General features: G+C 38.8%; 1 protein-coding gene across 1 annotated transcript in view; it reads right to left on the bottom strand.

The window, feature by feature from the left end:
* The window catches only part of LOC112656250 (neutral ceramidase), an 88,488-nt gene that overhangs the window by 11,143 nt on the left and 55,130 nt on the right, over nucleotides 1-22,215 (bottom strand). The window contains exons 14-21 of the mRNA XM_035706146.2: nucleotides 17,463-17,578; nucleotides 15,999-16,093; nucleotides 14,339-14,378; nucleotides 13,460-13,555; nucleotides 10,635-10,730; nucleotides 8,488-8,634; nucleotides 3,382-3,441; nucleotides 247-335 (exon numbers count right to left, since the gene is read on the bottom strand). Coding sequence (XP_035562039.1) covers nucleotides 247-335; nucleotides 3,382-3,441; nucleotides 8,488-8,634; nucleotides 10,635-10,730; nucleotides 13,460-13,555; nucleotides 14,339-14,378; nucleotides 15,999-16,093; nucleotides 17,463-17,578 — 739 coding nt within the window. The remainder of the gene's footprint in view (nucleotides 1-246; nucleotides 336-3,381; nucleotides 3,442-8,487; nucleotides 8,635-10,634; nucleotides 10,731-13,459; nucleotides 13,556-14,338; nucleotides 14,379-15,998; nucleotides 16,094-17,462; nucleotides 17,579-22,215) is intronic.

Raw genomic sequence — 22,215 nt, forward strand, 5'->3', positions numbered from 1 at the left:
TTTACAAAAATGGAAGCTGTAACCTCATTAGCACCTAATCTTCCAGAAGCACACACCACACTGCTCTGCAGAAAAACAGAATCAAAATGAAGTCTAATAAATCCACTAAATATGGCCAGAAGGTTCCTTGGGAATTTGATATCATTAATATCATGCATTGAGCCAGGCTTCCCATTTGTCTTCCCTGCATTACTAACCAACTGTTGTCAAGGCTTGAAAGACAAAACATCCAACAGACATGCTCACCGAGTCTCCCAGGAGGCGTCATTATGCACTATCTGCCATGTTGCTGATGTGGCCTCGTATTTCTCGACAGTGAGGAAGGTCCGATGGGTCTGAAATGCAATTAATATAACTGATGGGACCCCTTGCCCAGTTCTAGAAGGAACTTGTCTGTAAATACATCCCTTGTGGGCTTCAGGCTAACCTGCCAATGTCTTGTGTGAAAATGTATTAGAATTTCATCCAAATTCCTAGGCGCTTCTCTTTACATTCTGGCAATGTCTTCAGAATGTTAATTTATCTAGGCTATTACACACCATGACCTTTTTTTATTTATTTTTTTTTTTAGAAAACTCAATGATCATAATTTTAGAGCTGATAGCAAATTTTGCAAATGAGGGCAGAGAAGAGATAGAATAAAATTTAAGATTTTTAAAAAGGCGTAAGTCAAACCTTTTCATGACATGTTTATTGATCTATATTCCAAGACTTTCTCTAGTCACCTCAAGACTTAGGAGAGAAAAACGGGAGAGTTTCTTCATCTTTCCTTCCCTGGGTAAATGAATTATTAGTAAATATACCTCCCAAGTGAAAGAATTGACAAGGATGCATAAATCTTCCCTGTCCTAGGGTGCTAAAAGCAATCCCTATATATTTTCATAATGGATTCTTAGAAAGCACATCAAAAACAGGTTTTATTTTTCCCATTGGAAAATTGCTATAATAATTCAGTTGAGACCAAGAATTACATGTCAAATAAACCACAGATTTGAATAATATAACAAATTAAAAGACACAGAGGTCATAAATCTCAATTTCCCTCAGAAATCTTTGGACTGTGGGCCCTTAAAGGCAAGATTTGTGTCTAATTCACTTTTATCCATTACAGCCCTTTATACCTGTCACTTAGAGGTGTTCAAATAAAACTTTGCTGCAGATCACTTACTTCCAGTGGGCCATGGGATTATTTAAAACTCTAACTACTCAACCGATAGGTTATATTCAATAAAGCTTTCATTATAATGGTGACTTGTAAAGAGAACAGTTTCTGGCCACTCAGGGCATAATGACACTGGGGAAGTTATATATGGAGGAGGAGACTGAGTGAGCCCTTGCACACAGGTCTAAAGTGTAGACCAGATAACAAGTCTAGGCCAGTGCATATGTGAATTATGTGACTATCCTTTCCCGCCTCTCAATTCTAATCTCTACGTGATACACAATTAATTAATACAAGTTACTTAGTCTTTCTAAGCTTCAGTTTCCTCATCTGTAAAATGAAGACGATAATATATAAGCCAACGGATAGCAGTGAGGATTAAATGAGATTGATGTAATAATGTATGTAAAGCACTTCACCTGCTGCCTGCAAAGGGTAAACCTTCAATAAATAGTGCTGAAGATTACTAATAATAAGAGGTAGTGGAAATTTTTGTATGCCAAGTCCCAGGGCACTCTTAGAAATCAATTCTATTCTTGTTACAGTGCTTTAAGCATTTTGTTCTCCTGCTTTTCCAAGGCAGCAATGATGACGATATTTCTCCACCCAAAGGATATCAAAGGACATCTAATCCTGCAGTTTTGCTATAACACGTTGATACCTTCAGAAAACAATGCTACAAACATGCAAATATTATGGTATAGTTTGACTGCCTAGAAAAATTAAACAGGTGCATGTGGACTTTCCAAGGCAGTGGAACATTTTTCCCCAGTGTCATGTCTGACAATGTCATATCGCCACCATCGTTATCACAGCAAGAATGATATTTCAACGAACAGAAATAGAAGGTTCATTTGGGAGAAAGGTGTCTGGAGCTGTAAGTAACTATGGTCTCTGGGAAGAATGGCTGAGGGAGATAGAGTGAATACATCCTCGGCCATACTAAAAAATCTGACTTTGAAATCACTTTTGTATACTTACTCTCTTTTGCTTCTACTCATTTCTTTATTATTTTAATTTTTACAACTGGAATATGTCTACCTATTGCTTGTGTAGTTATAAGGACATTCTCTGTCTCTCTTTTTTTTTTATTTATTTATGATAGTCAAACAGAAAGAGAGAGAGAGAGGCAGAGACATAGGCAGAGGGAGAAGCAGGCTCCATGCACCAGGAGCCCGACGTGGGATTCGATCCCGGGTCTCCAGGATCGCGCCCTGGGCCAAAGGCAGGCACCAAACTGCTGCGCCACCCAGGGATCCCCTCTCTTTTTTTAGAGAGAGAGAGAGAGTGAGGGATTACAGAGGGGTGTGAGAGACAGAGAATCTTAAGCAGGCTCCACATCAAGTGCGGACCCCAATGTGGGGCTCAATCTCATGACCCTGAGATCATGACCTAAGAGAAATCAAGAGTCGAATGCTTAACTGACTGAGCCACCCAGATGCCCCAGTTATAAGAACATTCTAAAGGAGTTACAGAGGAGTAAAATTAATTCGTTTCATTAATAGCTCCATTACATATGTATACTTTATATATGATCAATACAATAACGTATGAAATGATATATAACTGTGAACAATTATTACCTCTAGGAAGGTTTATGGAAAGAGAGGTATTATCTGTTTACACATGAACACATATTTCTTGTGTTATTTCTCAAGATTAATAAATAAATACCCAATTAGTGGCAGCAATAAAGAGTTAGGAAATGGCAAGTGCAAGATAAAGCAAAGTACATAGGCCAGGGCTCTGAGCCAGTGGAGCATCCCCTAGGGGTCCTTGATCAGTCTGCAACACTGGGGGCAGGACCAGATGCTATGGTGCTGGAGGAAGAGAGAAACCAAAACGGGAGTAGGAAGGAACCAAAGATATACTTCATTTGTGGCCCTTTAATTATTTTACCAAATTTAGTCAAATTTCTAAATTGGGATACATAAGTGGGATTATATTCAAATTTGTGTCTTCTCAAGAGACAGTGCAGCTCTCTATGCTTTGTGCAATATGTGATCCTAAGCAGACCCGGTTAAAGGTTTCCTATGCCTTATTTCCCCCCAGACTGAATTCCACATTACTCTTCCTACTGAAAGTTTCCCCACACCTAAAAAATAAGATGAAAAGCAAGTTGGGACATTTTATCATCATGTTGTTAACCTCTATGAGGATATTCAAATAAAGACTAAAAGGTGGATTTAAAATCTATAAAAAGAATCATTGATTCTTACCTGGCTTTCTGCTGAATTCTTCGGGTTAGTGCCTACGAACGTCACTTCAGCAACTTCTCCCTTAAAATAGAAACTCATTTGATGAGTTTTAAGTAAAAGTAATCTTTGCTATGCTCATATTTGGGCCATGATTTATGAAATGTTCTAGGATTCTGGGCACCTATATGGATTCTATCCCATCTAATCAAGTGAGTTATCTTTTGAGAATACTAGAGAACATAACCTTGCCAAAATGGACAAAGGAATTTTTGGCTGAGAAGTTACTCAAGGATTTTTTTGCCAATGAGTTTGCTTTCAGTACATTCAGATATTGATGAAGACAGTGCATTAAAATGGCTTTTTTAGTCTTTGATACTGTCTCATACTTCCCTCCAATGCACAATCAGGAAATGGATGATTCAAATAAAAACAGTCAAAGTTTTCCACGAATGACTTATACTGGCACTGACATTTGCACAAAGTGGAATGACAGGGTGTGTATCTACCTTCCCACCTGAAACAAATAAAAGAGCTGAACAAATATGCATTAAACCATGGTTTTATAGACAGCAGAGCAGTGAGAACAATCAATCAATGAAAACAATGATCCTACACTGATAGAAAACAGCCAAAATGAGCCCTGCAATTGCCCCAGCCCAACGCCCGGAGAGGGTGTGGTTCACAGCACAAGGAGGCAGAGCTCAAGCAAAGCCAGGCAGTCAAGCTAAGTTAAGGAAGAGATGTGGAAGTCCATGACGGCCAAATAGTCTTATGTTCACAAGGTAGAGTAACAGAGAAGAACATACCAGAGAGAGGAGAGCTACACACACAGAAAGAGAACTCTGGAGATTGTAGAAGTTTCCTCTCAACTCTGCATGTGGGTAAGAGAACCACTTGAAGCCAGGAAAAGAACCTATTGGCAGAGAGTGAAACCCTTACTCCCTGAAGCATTTAAGCACATACTGGGATCAATATGGCTGAACATTCAGTTATGTAATCACAGGGCAACCCCTTGAGAGCCAGATTTAAAAGTAAAATCAAGAATAAAAACACTGAAAAAAAAAAAAAAGAATAAAAACACTGAGCAGACCCAGTAGCCACACACTGCAAGGGAGACAGACTTTACAATTTTGTCTAGTCTAGTTTTCAACAAGCAAACAAACAAACAGAAAAACAACTCCAGGGTGGGGAGATGAGGCTAGAATCAAGAATTGGTACAATGTCAAAACACATCCAGTATTCAACAACAACAAAAAATTATGGAATGTGCATACCTGAAAATATCACTCATATTAAGGGAAAAAAGCCCAATCAAACCTGCCTTTCTGGGTCCCCAGATGTTGTATTTAACAGACACAGACTTCAAAGCAGCTGGTATAAAGATATTCTAAGAACTAGTACAAGTCATTTTTAGAGAATTAAAGAAAAGTCTGATGATAATGACTTAAAATCACTGAGAGAACCTCAGTGAAGAGAAGTAATTTTAAAAAACAGGTTGGGTATTCTAGAGCCAAACATCACAACTTATATGAGAAATTCACTAGAAGGGTTTAATAGCAAATATGAGAAGACAGAAGAAAGGGTAAGTGAACTAGAATTTTATCAATATGAATTATTATATCTGAAGAATGGACAGAAAATAAGTGAAGAAAATCGCTAGAACCTCAGAAACAAACAGGGCGTCAAATATACCAACATTCACAAACCAGAAGTCCCAGAAGTCCCAGAATTCAAGGAAAGAGAGAAATATACGAAAAGTCTATTTGAAGAAAGAATGGATGAAAATTTTCCAAACTTGATCAACGTTACCTTGCCAATGGAAGGAACTCAATAAATCCCAAGTAGGATAATCACAGAACACTTTGCATTTAGATACATTGTAGCAAAACTGGGGGCAGGCAGAGACAAATAGAAAATCTTGGAAGCCATAAGAGAAAAATGGTTCATTGCTTACAGGGAAACTCTAATTAAAGATTAGCAACTGGCTTCTCTTTAGAGAGTCAGAGAAGAACAGTGGCAACAGGATAACACACTCAAAGTGATAAAAGAAAAACATTTCTCAACCAAGAATGCAGAAAAACTATTCTTTAGAGAGAAAGGGAAAATAAAGCCATCCCAGCTAAATAAAACCTGAGAGAATTTGTTAGCAGAGCTGTCCTACAAAAATACTAAAGGAAGTTCTTCGTGCTGAAAGGGAATGATGCTAGATGGTAAAAATAGTTCTAATTCCTAAGAAACAATAAAGAGCACCAGAATGGTAAATATGTGGACTGTATTTAAAATATTCTATAAACATACTTTTCCGTATCTTCTCTTAATCTATTCTAAAGGTGTAAGCTAAAAAATAAATTTAAAGAAAATTTTTAAAAGGTGTAAGCTTGTATAAGACAATAGTTATAAGACTGTATTACTGCATTTATATATATTTATATCACAAAGTGTAGGAAAGAAAAAAATAGATATATTGGAGCAATCTTTTTATATTTTTTGGAATTGTTAGTATTATATTGAAGTAGGGTGCAATTAGTTGCGATGCATATTATAGCCCTATGACATAATAAGATATTTATATGTAGTCTCTGTCCCCATATCCTGGCACAGAGCTCAGAAAACCCCTAGAATCCCTTAAGTGGTGTGTCTTTTTGTATGTTAATGAGATGACCAGTGGCTGAGGGTTTCTGAGTAACAGCAGGGTGAGGGCTATTTGGGGAACTGACCTTGTGATTAGAGAGTTAGAATGATCAAGTCCCACTCCCTAATCTCCAGGGAGGAGAAAGGGACTGGGGGTTGAGTTAATCATCAACAGCCAATGATTTAATCAACCATGCCTATGTCATGAGGCCTCCATAAAAGTCCCTAAAGTCTGGGGTTCAGAGAGCTTCTAGATTGGTGAATACATGGCGATGCTGGGGGGGGGTGGCCTTCCCAGAGAGGTCATGGAGCCTTGGCTCCTTCCTCCATACCCTGCCCTCTCCTTCTCCTCATTGGGCTGTTCCTGAGCTATATTCATGTATAATAAACTGATAACCTAGTAAGTGAACTGTTTTCCTGAGTTCTGTGAGCCTGTTCCAGCAAGTTATTTAATCTGGGGAGGGGCTTATGGGAATCTCCAATTTGTAGCCAATCAGTCAGAAGCAGAGGTGACAACTTAGATTCACCATTGGTATCTGAAGTGTGTGACGAAGTGGAGGTGGAGGGGTACAGTCTTGTGGGAGCGAGCCCTTAACCTGTGAAGTAGATGCCAACCCCAAGTAAATAGTGTCAGAATTGAATTGAATGATAGAACACCAAGTTCTGCAGATGAATTCACCAAGATGTCTACAGAGAATTGCTTGGTGTGGGGAACATGTCCACACACCTGCGGTCAGAAGTCCTGAGGGTGGATAGTGTGGAAAGGAAAATCAGAATTCTTTTTCCTTTTCAAGTCCACAAAGCAGCTACTAGGAAAATAATCAAATATATATATATAGTAAAAAAAAAATCAACAGAGAAATAAAAACGGTACACTAAAACATAAAAAAAGAAAAACCTGAGCTTCCATCTTAAGAAATGAAAAGAGCAAAATAAAATCTAAACAGTCGGAAGAATATAACACACCAGGGCAAAAATCTATGAAATTGAAACAGAAAAACAATAGATAAAATCAGTGAAGCTAAAACCTAGCTCTCTGAAGACAAAGATGGTCAAGATCAGGAAGAAAGAAGGGCCATCATTATTGACTCTACAGAAATTAAAGGGATTGTAAGAACATATCATAAACTTTACCCAAATTAGACACCTTACATGGAAGAGGCAAATTCCCAGGAAGATGTAAATTTTTAGAAAGATGCAGATTCCTCAAGACAAACTAAGTGCTGAGAGACATATAATTGACTCAAAAAAAATTTTTTTAACAGGCTTATAATAAGTAAAGAAACTGGAGTAGTAAGTAAAGATTCTGTTATAAAGAGAAGCCAAGGTCCATGTGGCTTTTCTGATAAAACTGATTGAATATTTAAAGAAAAAAATAATATCAGTATTTTCCATGCACTTACAGAAAATACAGGAGGAAACACTTGCTAACCCATTCTCCCTGACATCAAAGGCAATGGAGACAACACGTGAAAAGAAGACTATAAATTTGCCTCATGGATATGAGTATAAAATTTCGGGAAAATATTAACAAACCAAATACAACAACAGATTAAAAAAAGATTCTATTACTATCACAAAAGGGTATTTATTTAACATCTGAAAATAAACTGATGCGATACACTATATTAACAGAATCAGAGACAAAATCCTACATAATCACCTCAGTAGACATGAAAGCATTTGAAGCAAATCCAACCCCATTCTTCATCAAAAAAAAAAAAAAAAAAAAAGTAGTGGCATACAAGAGAACTCTCTCAACTTGATAAAAGGCATCTACAAAAATCCTAGAGAAAATATCATATTTAAGATTGATATTTAAGAAAGATATCAAGAAAATGATATTTAAGAAAATATCATATTTAAGATTGATTATTACTCTTCCTCCTAAGATTAGAAATGAGATAAGGACGCCCGGTCTTACAATGGGTCTTCAACAGGGTATTGGAGATTCCAGCCAGCGCAATAAGGAAAAAAATCAAAGGCCTCCAGAAAAGAAATCCAAAAAGGAATAAGTGAGCTTGCTTTTATTCACAGATGACATGATACTTATATGTAGAAATCTCTAAGGAATCCACATCCCCCACCTAAAATCTACTGGGACTAATAAATGATTTAGCAATGTTGCGGGACACGAGACCAATATAAAATAGCGATAGTATAAGTCCTACTTCATTTCTACATGCTTTTCCTGTCCTTGGTTTAAGAGACTTTTTTGAGCTCTAGCAAAGGGTTCCATGACCATCCATTTAAGAAGAAAAGAAGCATTTGGATTTTAGAGATTTGATTTTACATCACAACCACCTGAAAAATAAATATTTCCCCATTCTGATGTTTGCAGAGGCTCTGCAGAGCTATGAAGAGTTGTCAAAATTATCGTTGCTAACAGCTGGTCTACAGCATTATTAGAAGCAGGTGTTGACATTAGACAGTATCTTTCCCTCAACCCCAGACACAGGCTTCTGGAGGATTCCAAGATCTCTTTGTGCACCTTACCACTCTGTATGTAGGTTTCGCAGGCTGCAGAACATCCCCAAAAGTTTTGCCTATTGGCGCTCTATCCACAATATTTGGAATTAGTGAGGCTATCAGTTGTTTGAAAAATGGAGGCTCTGGACCTCTGCTCAGGTTGGCTACTGTGTCCTAGAACAGAGAGCATTGGCTTAGGAAGCACAGAATGTAGAGTCAAAGCCCCTTTCCCCAGGCTCCCGCCTTCCAGAAATGCCTTCATTAAAGGACACATCACACACACACACACACACACACACACACACATCCTCTTTCCAAGAGCTAACAGCTTTAACAAAATGTGGGGGAATTTGCTAAAATGTGAGTCTAGATGTACAATTTAAATTTTTGTCACTAGAGGAAAATTTGGGTCATAGACAACACTTTCACTCCCCCAGACCACGTAGTCCAGCAATCAGAGTGTAAACACTATACAAGTTTAGATTCTGGGACAGCCGTTTTTCAACTGTCTAACTTTGGATAGAAGCCTAATACATGGTAAGCCTCTGTATCATGACGCTATGATTACTCTTTTAATTTTTAAAAAATGTTGGGCCTCTCTTCTCCCTAAGTCCTTCTCTACGTTAATTAAAAAATATAATAATATAATAAATACACTTTTAACTTAAGATCAGCATGCCTTGACTGGTTTAATCTATGTTTTCCACATTTGTCACTTCTAGTAGCATCATCACAATGGCTAATCTCAAATTTTAAATAGTCCTTCATAATGTACACTAACCCTCACTTTAATAATTTAATCTTTTTCAGCAGCCATAACATCTATTTGCTGGCATTCCTCCTTCACAAATGGGAACACACGCTGGGAGATACTCAGTAGTTTTTTTCGAGATCACATCACTAATCTTAGATACAGACATAAAACTGACTGTGACACAAATTTCCACAAAATGAATCACACTTTCTCCCTAAGTATCACTATAAAATTTGAAGGCTCTATTTCCATGGGAGGAACGGTAGATGTAGAGGCATAATGCAAGTAAAAACAGTTGCTATCTCTCGGGATGGGTTATAGGTTTACACTTTTCCATATAATCTGAATATTCTATAGCTGGTTACAGTTTTTAGGATGAAAATTAAAGCAGCTCTATTTTGAGAAAAAAAGGACCAGACCTAAAATTGAGAAGAATGCTATAAAACAATAATCAGGCAATTAAAATTTGTCCTAAGTAGACATCTTGTAGTGAAACTTCATACGGTCAGCAATTAGGTAGAGATGTATGGAATTGCCAATATTCAACTGTGTTGACCCACCGAAGCAGCTGTATTATGTTTCAACCCGATATAATCAAGCTTTTTCTCTGAAAGGGCTCTGTTGTCCTTGCCATAATTGTGTCCCAGCCTTTACTGGGGCCTATAGAGGTGTTATATAAAGATTTGCTTATGATTTTAAGCCCTTTATCTTACCTATTGGCTCATCATCTGACGCCAGAGTCAGCTTCATTAATAACTGCATGCCAAAAGGAAGAGGTCCACAAGTGCTGTTCTTTTAAGACAACTTACTAAGCTGTATGTATTCTAAGTCGATGCAATGTGTACGCATTCCAAGGTTGCACTTCATCACCTCTAAGCCTCTAGTGATTCTAACAACTGCTATTATTTTTGAGCCACCAAGAAAGTAAAAACCTGCTACTAATCATAATCATAAAATTATTCTGATTGAAAGATGCAATCATTTCAGAGATGCTACAATATGGGCAATGGGCACCTCAGAAGGAATGACTGGCTCAACTCATGAAGTGATTGCAGAGACTCTGGCCAGGACTGAAGAACACTGGTTCAGCCCTCAGCTATAGTTATACTAAGTGTGATGACTTACATCTCCAAACCAATTTTCTCATCTGAAAAATGCGGGAAAATGATACTTTCACATTTCACACGGGGATCATGAGGATAATATGAAATCATGTATGTGAACAAAGCTGTCCCTACCAAATGATGTTAACTGTATCTGAATTTACTATCAGTTTCGTTTCTTAGAAATACTGCATGACTACAAACTTTTTAAATATAAAGATTTTGAAAGAAACTGGACATTTGAAGCTACGGTTTTCTTTTGCATCCCCCTGCATCTCCCCACCCCTGAGACACACATGCATATGAGTTTTGATTACCGTAGCAATGGCCTTAGCAAGGGCTCTGAAGAGCTGGATGTAAGCAGACAGAGTGTGTGGTCCATAAATTGTAGACGCTGCCTCGTACCGCTGAACCTGCAGGAGAAACAGGGCTGAGTGTTACACTGTTCTGCATATCTCCATCCATTTGGCGCATCTTAGGGGAGGGGTGATGTTGGACATCTCACATAATTCAAACTGGCATAATTCAAGATTAACTATGACAAGAGGTGGTGGGCGTTTCCATTTACCAGTGAACGTCAATGGCTACCATCAATTACTTGATAAAGGCAGTGGGTTTTCTCGGTTCATGCCATTTGGACTATCAGTCCATCTAATCTGAAAGAGGTAAATAGCTCCTAAGCATAAGTCTATTTTAAGCACTTGCAATTTAAATGTTTGCCTTCAAGGAGCATAGCAGGAAGGAAAAAATGAGGGAAAATGAGTCTCAGTAACTCCTGGAGAAATTGGGTGGTGATGATACTGCCTGAAGAAGGACATTTAACCACCATACACCTATAAAATAGAACCAGATACATCTCCTGTAGCTGAACTACAAGCCTCTGGTTGTTCTACAGGAACCTCAGACTCATCAAAACTAAAGTGGAACTCATCACTCCAAATACACCCTGCTCGCCCTGCAACATTCTTCATTCCAGTGGATACCACCCTTCTGCCATCTTGGACTCCTCCCTCTCCCCCATCCTATATCCTGGAAGTCTCTTGAGCTACCATTACTTGGCATCTCTTGAATTCTTTCATTTTCCTCTGTCTCTCCTGATCTTACTGTGGCCAAACTCTTGGTTCTCACCCAGGTCATAACTACAACTTCCTAATCAGTGCTCTGTCCCCACACTTGTCCTTCCAATGTGTTTTTCTACAATGTCATCCTAGTGACCTTTCTAAATCAAAACTTGATCATAACACTCCTTCTTTAGAATTCTACTGCAGTTTTCCAAAACCTTCCTTGTTGAGTTAAAGCTCTGTAGTATAGCATAAAAAGATGCTCCATCAACTAAAACCTCCCCATCAACTAGTCCCCTGTCTCACTACCCTCAACTAATTATGGCCCTTCAAAGGTACTAACTCAGCACCCCCAGACCTTTGCATGTGTAGTTTCCTCAATATGGGACACGGCCTTCACTTTTTATTTCCCTAACTAGCTCTATTCGTTCTCAAGAACTCAGACAGATGTTGCATCTTCCAGAAAATCTGCCAGCCTCTAACCTCAAACACCCAATATAGACTAGTACACTTTCTATTTGTTTTCATATCACCTTGTGCATCCCTTTTACAGAAATGTGATTACATGCTCTTCTCTGCCTTTCACTAGACCATAAATCCCAATAGTCTTGAGGGTAGGGGCAGATTTTTACTTATTGTTATGTGCAGATCATGGCTAGTACAGTATCTGTCTCAACACATTTCTGTTGAATGAATTAGTGAATAAATTAATTAATATTAACCCTTGCAGGAGTATCTCCCTGAGAGAGGTTGTAGGGGTTCCTAAACTTATTTGTGCCCTGGACTCTTTTTTTAAAGATTTTATTTATTTACTTGTGAGAGAGAGCGAGCAAGAGAGAGAGAATGAGAGAGAGCATGGTGAGGGGTGGAGGGGGCAGCGGGAGAGGGAGAAGCAGACTCCCCGCTGAGCAGGGAGCCCCATGTGGGATTTGATCCCAGGACCCCGAGATCATGACCTGAGCCAAAGGCAGGCACTTAACCGACCAAACCACCCAGGTGCCCCTAGACTGAAATATATTTAATCAAACAATAATAAACCATTTTGTGATAGGATAATATTTGTTTTTCTTTATTAAACAAGAAATGTTTGTGCTTCTTTGTTGAGTAACAAGATCTGATAGCCGATCTAATAACTACTGTGATTTTAAAATAGCTGTGAGAGTAAAGTTACTTCCAAATCTGCAATCCCTCTCTGTAATATAAAAAGTATCTGGGGTTCCTATTGTGACAAAGTCAGATGTACTGCTAATATTATTGTCATTTGTTATCTGTACTCCTAATTGAAGGAAATTCTAAATCAACAGTTAAAGAGAAATGAAAAAATAGATTAACGAAAATTAGTCCCATCCAAGTTTACCCCAATTCTGTTGACAGGAAAGTCAACAGAGGGCAGCAGGGCAGCCTCCACTCCTGGCATCACTGGCCATTTGTGAAGAGGCAGGCTGAATGCCTCCGTGTGGACCGCCAAGATACCCCAGCAGATAGGTTAGCAAATAGAAATGGTGGGAACCTAGATTGTTTCCATGGTTTTAACTACTACCATTAAAAAGTACTTGAGCTACTTTCTGTGCTATTTGCAAACAAAGAAACATTACCTCCCCTCAATTCTCTGAGACTGTGTTTCTTAATCTCTGTCATGCATATAAAAAAAAAACCTACTCCAGAGCTGTTGTGAAGATGACTTAAGATGACATTGTCAAGGTGCCTAGCTAGTGCATTCAATTAATAGTAGCTATCAATGAGACAATATTCCCAGGTTCTACAAAACCTTCAGGCTCCAGAAGCACTATGGGCAGAGTTACAGAGGTAGCATGCCACCACTCAGGCTTGTTACCAGTATCCCTGACAAAATAATTTAGTTCAAAAAAAGTAGAAGTCACGGAGACCAGAATTTCGACTCAAATTTGAAAGGGTAAACCTAGAACTCCCAAATGCGACCTCTGTCTTATTCTTTCCTCTGTCCCAAAACAAAGGCATCTCTCAAAAACACCGTTAAGGACATCTAGAAGGAAAACCTGCATTTAATGCAACAGTCTTGAAAATGGTATAGTTCATTTAAATGACGAGAATTTTTATTTTACCTGGTATTCTTCAAAGGTGGTAATGTAATGTGTATACACGTTGCACAGACCCGAAATAACGACGGTCATATTCTTCATCCCATACGTTGCAAATTCCTAGTGGGGGAAAGATAGAGCTCAATAAAATTACTCTTCATCGTAATGGCTGTTATCGGCCCAGTTATACTTAACACACGATCATAGATGTGAATCAGTGGCATAGGATGTCTCTCTTAACATCATTCCCAGTGATCAATGCTCCTGGGAATGCAGAAGTACGGACAAGTCCTTGAGGAAAAGTTAGAGCCATAACTGCACTACAGTTGGGCAGGTCAATGGATCGATGAACATCTTAGTGCTTACATTTGCAGATGTAGAATCTTATTACTAAAATACAGATATTTTATCCACTTCCTAAAAAGCATAATGGGAGCATATTAACTAACCATAATGGTTATTTCCAGCTCCAAGTAATAAGACCTCTGTTGATTATGTCATTCTAGAACCATTTGCAATGCTTCCTGAATATAAAGAAAATTGTAAATGTAGATAAAATCCAGAATTCCTAACATGTGTTAGGTCTTATTTAGACAGGACTCCATGATATTAAAGTACTTAGGGTTATTGGTTATTTAATCCATAAAACCATTATTAATTTTTAAATTATTAGTATATAAATAGCAATAAATCATTTAAACCTGTTTATAGTTTCCTTATAATTTTTAAGCTTCTTCTTATACCACTAATATTTCATATTCACCTCTAGATATTACTTTCAAGAAGTGTAAAACTCTAGTCATCTCCACAAAGATTAACTTAAAAGATATCAGATCATAGGAATAGGGTATTCTTTTCTCTTCATGAAACATAAATAGGCATTTTCTTTCATTTTTAACTTACTGCTTGAACTGCCTCTCGAAGTCTTCGTCCAGACATGGTCCTGAGTCAAGAAAACAGAATTATCTAAGTGTTTCCCTACTCAGAATGTATGCAAAGAATACAGAAAAACTCATAGTGAAAGACAAATGTGATCCCGGCTCATAACACAATATGGACAAGTATGTAGGAGCTCTATGGCAACGCAAAGCAAAAGTTGAGCTTTTTTGTCCCTAAGCATCCTATCTTGAAAATAAATCCTAAACTCAAAACAACTTGATGTAAGGAAAGAGAATCAATGAATATCACCGGCAAAGACTACAATCATTTTCCATTCGTTGATTCAACAAGAATATACTGTCTGTGTTCGATGTTAGTAAGAACTGAGCCAAGTAGAGAGTGCACTGCTCCTGCCTATGAAGAATTTATCATTTCGTTCCTTCATTAAATCCTTCAATAAAGCACAATATCGACTACAGATGAGGCCCACTTCTCAGTGCTAAGGGTTCAATAGTAGGAAGCTTACATTCCAGGGAGTGACAATGGTCAAGAAACAAATAAAAGAAGTAAGATGACAGTAGGCGTTGTGGGGAGTGTGGGGAGCAGCGTACAGATGAAAGGTGATGGTGGTTGTCCTTGTGATGATGCAGGAATATGGCGGTGGTGGCGGCAGTGACACAGAGTCATATAGCATCAGCAGGAGGGGCATCTCTGTTAGACATCTGAGCGGAGAATTGAAGGAATAAGAGTCGGTCGGGGGATAAAAGGAGGGTAACCGTTTCAGGCAGAAGGAACCATAAGTTGATAAGCCCTGAGACAGGCACGTGCTTGCTGATCTGGGAAATGCAAAGAAGCCAAGGTGTCTGAAGCAGGGGCGAATAAGGGGGAGAGAGGTAGGAAATCAGATCAGAGAAGTTGCCAAGGAAAATTCTCTCCCAGGGCCGTGTAAGATGTTGTAACGGTTTAAGAATTTACCTGGAGTGAGATGGAAAGCCATTGGAGGGTTCTGAGCCCTGACGTGATTTAACTTAGGTTTTAAAGGGATTCCTCTGGCTGTTTGTGTTGAGAAAAGACTACAGAAGAGTAGGGAAAAAGCAAACAGGTGAGACAGGAGGTTACTGAGGTAATCTAGGGGACAAATTATGGAGGCTTAGATAGGGGAGGGAGTGATAGAAAGTGTTGGGTGGAATGTGTAGAATTTGTGAGAAGACTGAAAGTGGGGGAAATTGAAAAAAAAGAAAGAATTCAGGGATGGCTCCAAGGTTTTCCAGCCTGAGCAACTGGAACGATACTACTTACTCAGATAGGGAAGACTGCATAAGGAGATTCCAGACCATCATTCCTGCTTCTAACACTTCAACTGCTTCAAGTACCTGTATTTTGATACCATTTCAAGACTCTCTACTGACATAACAATGCCCAACATCATTTACATTTGGAATAAGTTTTTCAAATGTTTATATTTGCTATAATTTCCTCACTGGCAATACACCTGGCAAGATGGACTCTTTGGAGGCCCACCCAAAGAGGGTTGGAATATTTGTCACTGTTGCCAGAATGGCGCAGTGAGATACCAAGGGTTATTATCAGTTCAGAATTGTTGCCCATGATAAGAAGTGACTCCAGCAGAAACACATACACAATGAATACATATTTAACTACGAAATAACAGAGAAGAGCTTACGTAAACTCCCCAGGGATGGCAGTGATGGCCAAGGACCCAATCGTGATCATCTGAACATCAACAATATCGGGGTGCCAGGGGTGAGGTTTTGTCAACTAAGAACCCAAAATATGAAAACTGTGTTAGGGGTATTGTTCTTTCTACAGTCAAGAGACAGATGATGCTCACAGAAGTTCCTTTATTAAAGAATTTATAATGTTTCCAGCTGGTTTGGGTGCTTGATCCTACTAGCCCAGATTTTCTTTCTAGAGAATGAGGTAGTAAATATTCTATCTGGTCATAACATAAGGATCTCAGGTGCCAGTGCCCCCTTAACCCAGACTTATTTTCTCATCAGTGAAGTTTTTGGTGGCTCTGGCATCATGGAATGATAACATGTAACAGGTAACCAAGGGTTCTCTTGGTGCACTGTGGTGACTATCCTTAGCAAGATGGACAAGTGAGTCTACATTTGGAACAGCTTAAGTGAATGATTTCTCTTTTCACTTTCATAGCACTTTAAATTTGCAGTTACCAAGTCGTGTCTTACTTTCCAAGTTTTCTCCAAGACAATCTATCCTTTGCATAGTCATATTAGTAGAGAGGCTTTCCCTTTACTCCTTCCTCTCCTCTCTTTCTTCTTCCTAAAGAATTTTAATTGAATATTAGGGGGAAAAAAACTCTACTGAAAAATTTTTTCTTCATCAATAATTCTGGTATGACCTTTTGACTTTAAGAACGTGAAAATCCATGGTCCAAAGGAGTATTAAAGGAATATTGCTTTAGTTAATCATGCTGTCTGAGTTGTGAGAAAATTAAGACATGAACATGTCCCTTTTTATATGACCCGAGGATGTTTTTCTCTGCAGAGAATTGTATGTGAACTCCTGTCCTGGAGTCAGCATAAGTGAATCCTGAATAAGACAGATGTTGATTGAATCCTTCCTTTTCTATTGTTTATTTATTTTTTTTAAAGATTTATTTATTTATGATAGACATAGAGAGAGAGGCAGAAGCAGGCTCCATGCCAGGAGCCCGACGTGGGACTCGATCCCGGGTCTCCAGGATCAGGCCCTGGGCTGAAGGCAGGCACCAAACCACTGAGCCACCCAGGGATCCCCTTTTCTATTATTTACATTGTTCCAGTTATTTATCATAAATTCTAAGTCACAACATTTAATAATCATACCCTTTATTCCTTAGAGTTAGATCCTTAACATACATATTTTTATTTTTTTATAAATTTATTTTTTATTGGTGTTCAATTTGCCAACATATAGAATAACATCCAGTGCTCATCCCATCAAGTGCCCCGCTCAGTGCCCATCACCCAGTCACCCCATACATATTTTTAATATTAAAACTTTGATGTGAGAATATTTGAATAAGAACTCCCATGTCAACAAAGATCTATCATTTGTCTCTGACAATTCGTAAGTTTTAAAATAATATACTAATTTTACCATGATAGTCAAAATGCATTACCTCTCCAGTGTGAAGAAGGATTGGTTTTGGTTTCTGACACTGTTTGATTTCTTCAGATGGCTTGCCCAGGAGTTGATCCCGAAGAGTGTCCCAAAATGGATCCCCTACTGTTGTCCCTATTAGGAACATTAACACTAATTTGATTCCAACCCTCTGAAAAATGCCATCACTTTGACAAATGTACAATGATGCCTTTACTGCAAAGATTTTTTATTATGGCTGTTGCCAAATAATTCCAAACAGTTTGAATAATGGAAGAGGGAAAATTTCCTGTGCATTCTAAAATAAGAGTCATTATTTAACTAGATCCCCACAGTGGCTGATAGAATAAAATAATATATTTTGTTCAACATCCTTAAAGTTTTGTTTCCTTTGCAATTCCTCACCCATGTTGCAAATAAAAACAATATGACATAACTAATTATACAGATCTATGAACGGAATCACTTTTTTCCCATTTTAAAAACTAAAAATGACACCTCCAACTTGAAGAAATGATTGTTTGGCTTGTGGTCCACAGAAAGAGCCTCTCTTAATTCATCACTTAATCATCTACACACATGCATGCAGGCGTGCTCACAGCCACATGTGCGTGCATGCACACAGAATAGAATGCAAAAATCATGGGTCCATGCCACAATCTGGGGGAATGTTCCATTAATTCTGAAACCTATGAATTTAGGATCTATAATCCATTAGGTAGGAAAAGATAACAATTATAAACACATATGGACCTAATAATAGAGCACCAAAATACACAAACAAAAACTGGCAGAAATGGAAGGAGAGACACTCAAAGATAACAGTTGTAACATTAATAACCCACTTACAGTAATAGCCGGGATGACCAGTTGGAAGATCAACAATAGAAAATGTGAGCAACACTAGAAGCCAAGTGGACCTAACAGGTACCTGCAGATACCACCCTCCATGCAGGTACAGACACTCTTCTCAACTGCATACAGAACACTGTCTGGGGCACCCGGGTGGCTCAGTGGTTGAGCGTCTGCCTTCAGCTCAGGTCATGATCCCGGGGTCCTGGGATTGAGTCCCACATCGGGCTCCCCACAGGGAGCCTGCTTCTCCCTCTGCCTGTGTCTCTGCCTCTCTCTCTCTCTCTCTGCATCTCTTATGAATAAATAAATAAAATTTTTAAAAATTAAAAAAAACTGCAGGGGCACCTCGAGGTGCAAAAAAGAAAAAGAAATAGAACACTGTCTGGGATGGACTATATGCAGAAAATGAAATAAACACCAATAAACTTGAAAGGGTATAAATAATACAAAGTATGTTTTCCAACCACGATTTAATGAAATTAGGAATAAATAGTAGAAGAAAATTTGGGAAGCTCACAAATATGTGGAAATGAAGCAATATGATCATAAATAGATAATGGTCAAGGAAGAAATTAAAAGAAAATATGAAAATGCTTTCAGATAAATCCAAATGCAGACATCATATACCAAAACTTATGGGATGCAGTAAAGGAAGTGCTTAGAGGGAAATGTATTGTTTTAATGCCCATATTAGGAAAAAAAAAAAAACAAAAGGTTAGTGGCATGGTAAAGAAGGGAAAGTAGAAAATATCTGCCTTTGTCACCCCCCAGACAACAACAGTTAGCTGCTTGCAAATAAAAAGAGTCCTGGGAGGGCTCAATTAAGTCCAATTAAGAATCTATGGAGGGAAAAATGTAATACTCACACAGAAAGGATCACTGGCAGAAACAGCAAGGAACATAGAAGTACAGGTCTTGGTATCAGCCCATGGCAGATGCCATCACAGTGCCCAATGGCCTGCTCCATGGAGGACTCCAGCAGCCCCGGCCACTCAAGACCCCCCATGACAGACTTACTGTGGTTTTCACAGCAGAGGACCCTATGGTTCTTCACTGGCATAGACCCCAGCAGCCTGTTCCACGGAGGACACCAGCAACTTTCGTGACTAAGGTAACCAGTGGCCGTCACCACTGGTGATGATGGCCCACCCCCCAGGGGATGAGATGCTGCTAGTCCTCACTTATAAGGAGTTGCTAGTGATTCATCCTGGGACCAGGTTTTTCAGCCCCCACCCTGAGTGTGCCCCTGACCCCAGAGCTCCATCTGCTCCATCCACACCCATGTTTCAGAACCTAATGTTGTGGAAGCACTGTGTGTGCCACTGCTCCAGACCCTGGATCTTCAGCTGCTCTGCATGTATCTGAGTCTCAGGCACTAGAGCCACCACCACTGCAGGCTATCCTGGACCCCGGAGCCAATGTCCTCTGCCAGCACATGTGCTCCAATCCCCAGCTCCATGGCTGCTCCACATCTACCAAGAACTCAGGCACAGAATCACTACTGGGAAGCCGATGCCCTGAACCTTGGTGCTGCCCTTACTCTAAAAGCACCTCTGCTCCAGATCTCAGATCTGTCACTGTTCCACGGGTATTCATGCATCAGCCACCAGTGCCACCACTATGGTGAGGGCACTCAAAAGCCAAACCTAGCACCAAGAAAGCCTCTGGCATGACATCCCCCCCCCACACACACACACGGAGAAAGAGATGAGGATTTCAGCAGCAGCCTAGAGATCCCAAGAGCATTGACAGCAGCTACAGACACCCACAGCCTTGGTGTTTGTGGACCCAACAGTCTTCATCAGTGCTGACCTAAACTGACAGAGCTACATGGAGACTGTGCCATTTGACCTGCTCTGGATCTGGAACTGCCACAGCTCACACATCCAATGTCCCTGCACACACCTTTGGGTAAAGGTCTCCCTCCACCTCGCAACCAGTCTGCAAAGCCTGAAAGAGGTGACTGCTGTATCAAATACACAGACAAAATTCAAGGCTCTATGAAACAACAAAAATCAAGGCAACATGACACCACCAATGGAACACATAATTTCTAATAAATGATCCCAAAGAAATGGAGATCTATGAACAAATAATTCAAAATAATTTTTTAAAAGATTTTATTTATGTATTTGAGAGAGAGAGTGCATAAGTGGCAGGAAGGGGCAGAAAGAGAGGGAGAAGCAGACGCCCTGCTGAGCAGAGAGCCTGATGTGGGGCTTGATCCTGGGACCCCAAGATCATGACCTGAGCCAAAGGCAGACACTTAACCAACTGAGCCACCCAGGTGCCCCTTGAAATACTTTTTTTTTTTTTTTAAAGAAAGCTCAACAACTACAAGAGAACACAGACAACAAAATCAGGAAAATAACATATGAACAAAATGAGAAGTTCAACAGAGAGATAAAAATCATTAAAAAAATAGAAATTCTGGAGCTGAAGAACACACTGAATGAAATGACAACACAGTAGAGCACACCAATAGTGGATTTGATCAAGCAGAAGAAATAATCTGTCAATTCAAAGATAAGTCATTTGAAATTATCCCATCAGAGGATGAAAAAATAAAAGAGTGAAGAAAACCTACATATATTATGGAACACAAAATGCTAAAGGGGGTTCTTCAGTAAAATACAAGGATACTAACATAAAAGATATGAAAGTATAAAACTCCCTGGGGAAGGTAAGTAGATAACCAAATTAAGAATATTCTAATACTAAATGATACTATATAAAGCACTTCATACTCTAGTATGAAGGTTAAAATACAAAAGTATTAAAAATAACTAAGGCTACAATAATCTGTTAACAGATACACAATATAAAAAGATGCAAATTGTGACATCAAAAACATAAGGTATGGGAAGAGGAGATAAAAGGGTAGCTTTTGTATGCAATCAAAGTTACACCTTCAGCTTAAAATAGACTTATAACTATGGGATGTTTTATGTAAACCTCATAGTAAGTAAAAAGCAAATACCTATAGTAGATATGCAAAACATAAAGGAATCAAAACATACTACCACTGAAAACTATCAAATCACAAAGGAAGGGAGGAAGAAAGGAATAAGGGAACTACAAAATGGCCAGATAACAATTAATAAGATGGCATTAATATGTAATAACCTTTAAATAATTACTTTAAATGGAAATGGATTAAATCCTCTATACGAAAGGTATAGAGTGATCAAATGGGGGAATAAAGGCCCAATGGATATATATTCCATGCAAATGGAAACCAAAAGCAAGCAGGAGCATACATATATCCAAAAGCGCAACAAGAGAAAAAGCAGGTCATTATATATTTATAAAGGGGTAAATTCATCAAGATGACATGGCAATTGTAAATATTTATGCACTCACTATGAGAGCACCTAAATACATACAAAGATGAACAGATATGAAGGGAGAAATGAACAATACAATAATAGTAGGAAACATTTTACCCCACTTTCAACAATAGACGGATCATCCTGACAGAAAAATCAATAATGAAGCATTGGACTTGAACCGCACCTTAGACCAAATGAACCCAACAGATATATGCAGAACATTTAATCCAACAGCATCAGAATATATATTCTACTCAAGTGCACACAACACTCCCCAGGAGAGATCACATGTTAGGTAACAAGTCTTAGCAAATGTAGAAGACTGAAATTACACAGGCTATCTTTTCTGATGAAACTAGAAGTCAATAACAGGAGGACCACTGGAAAATTCACCAATATGTGGAGACTAAACAACACACTACTGAGCAACTAGTGCATCAAAGAAGAAATCAAAAGGGAAATCACAAATATCTCAAAACAAATAAAATTGGAAATACAACATACCTAAACTTATTGGGTGCAGCAAAAGAAGTCCTGAGAGGAAAATTTGTAAGGATAAAGCCTTACATTAAGAAAAACAGAGGG

Source organism: Canis lupus, chromosome 26 (assembly GCF_003254725.2).
Source record: "Canis lupus dingo isolate Sandy chromosome 26, ASM325472v2, whole genome shotgun sequence".
Classification (NCBI taxonomy): Eukaryota; Metazoa; Chordata; class Mammalia; order Carnivora; family Canidae; genus Canis; species Canis lupus.